Here is a 1,216-nt window from a genome sequence, read left to right as displayed (position 1 = left end):
GACATACCTAATTGTTTAGCTTGTTCACCTATCTATCCGTCCCTATACCCATGTTTGCTTTCACTGACAACTCAGTACTGTATATGCAAAAGGGGACTGGAAACTTTTTGAAGGGGAGGGCTGTGAATTATTCATATTTGAATTCTTCTGATGCCTGCTGTGGAGTCAAGCTACTTAAGTTAAAATTCCAGCTTACAAGTTGGGTAACTGGAAACAAGTCACTTATCCTCTTTAACCCTTCCTTTTTTTATCTGCAAAATGGGTGTAATAGTATTATCTACCTTACAGGATTATTGAGAAGAGTAAATACGTGTAGAGTATTTTACATCATTGAAGCGTAGTTAAGTGGTAGCTGTTGTAATTATTCCCCAAAGTGGTTAGCAGATTATCTTGCACATTGTAAATACACAAATAAATGTTTGGTGAACATGTGAATGAGTATCGTGTTAAGGCAGATAATTCAGAGTTTATTATTGAACTTTACTAATGAAATTTTTATCCCCTTTATTTTAGGTGAAACAAATAGAGAAGAGAGATTCGGTTCTAACATCCAAAAATCAGATTGAAAGGTTGACCCGTCCTGGTTCCTCCTACTTCAATTTGAACCCATTTGAGGTTAGTTGCCTGATGCATCCTCTATGTTTTGGAGCTTTGAATCTGCAGACAGACTTACATCAGAACACACATCTATTTTGTATTATGGTTGGAACTGAGAAAAGTGGTAAAGTGATGGAATATGGAGGTTGGCTTTGAATTTGGGTGGTTTTATTGTGAGCAGAGCTTGAAAGAAACAGCAAGCTGACAAAACGAATGGTTTTGCCCTGTCAAATGTTCTTCATTGTTTAGCAACCTAAATATACGTAGATTTATTTTCAGATGTGAAGGGGTAGCTAAACCAAAGCCAAACCTGTTGCCATTGAGTTGATTCTGACTCGGCAGTCCTATAGGACAGAGTAGAACTGCCTCATTGGCTTTCCAAGGCAGTAATCTTTGCGGAAGCAGTATGCATATCTTTCTCCACCAGAGCAGCTTGTGGGTTTGAACTACTGACATTTCAGTTAGCAGCTGAGTGCTTACTTACTGTGCCACCAGGGTTTCTTGAAGAGGTAGCTATCCCCTAATAAATTTAGGATTTTTGGTTTTAAACTACTTGTTAAAACTTTTTTTTTTTTCTGTGTTTGAAGGCTATTTTTTTAAAACCAGAGTCAGTATTTTA

At 37.3% G+C, this 1,216-nt stretch overlaps 1 protein-coding gene across 1 annotated transcript in view; it reads left to right on the top strand.

The window, feature by feature from the left end:
• Positions 1 to 1,216, top strand: part of DNAJC8 (DnaJ heat shock protein family (Hsp40) member C8) — a 62,695-nt gene that overhangs the window by 9,145 nt on the left and 52,334 nt on the right. The window contains exon 2 of the mRNA XM_007935818.1: positions 514 to 619. Within this exon, the coding sequence (XP_007934009.1) occupies positions 514 to 619 (106 nt within the window). The remainder of the gene's footprint in view (positions 1 to 513; positions 620 to 1,216) is intronic.

The sequence above is a fragment of the Orycteropus afer genome, unplaced genomic scaffold, assembly GCF_000298275.1.
Source record: "Orycteropus afer afer isolate SDZICR_OR568_19922 unplaced genomic scaffold, OryAfe1.0 scaffold00031, whole genome shotgun sequence".
NCBI lineage: Eukaryota > Metazoa > Chordata > Mammalia > Tubulidentata > Orycteropodidae > Orycteropus > Orycteropus afer.
The sequence above is the reverse complement of the archived record's forward strand: the minus strand, read 5'-3'. Positions and strand labels throughout refer to the sequence as shown.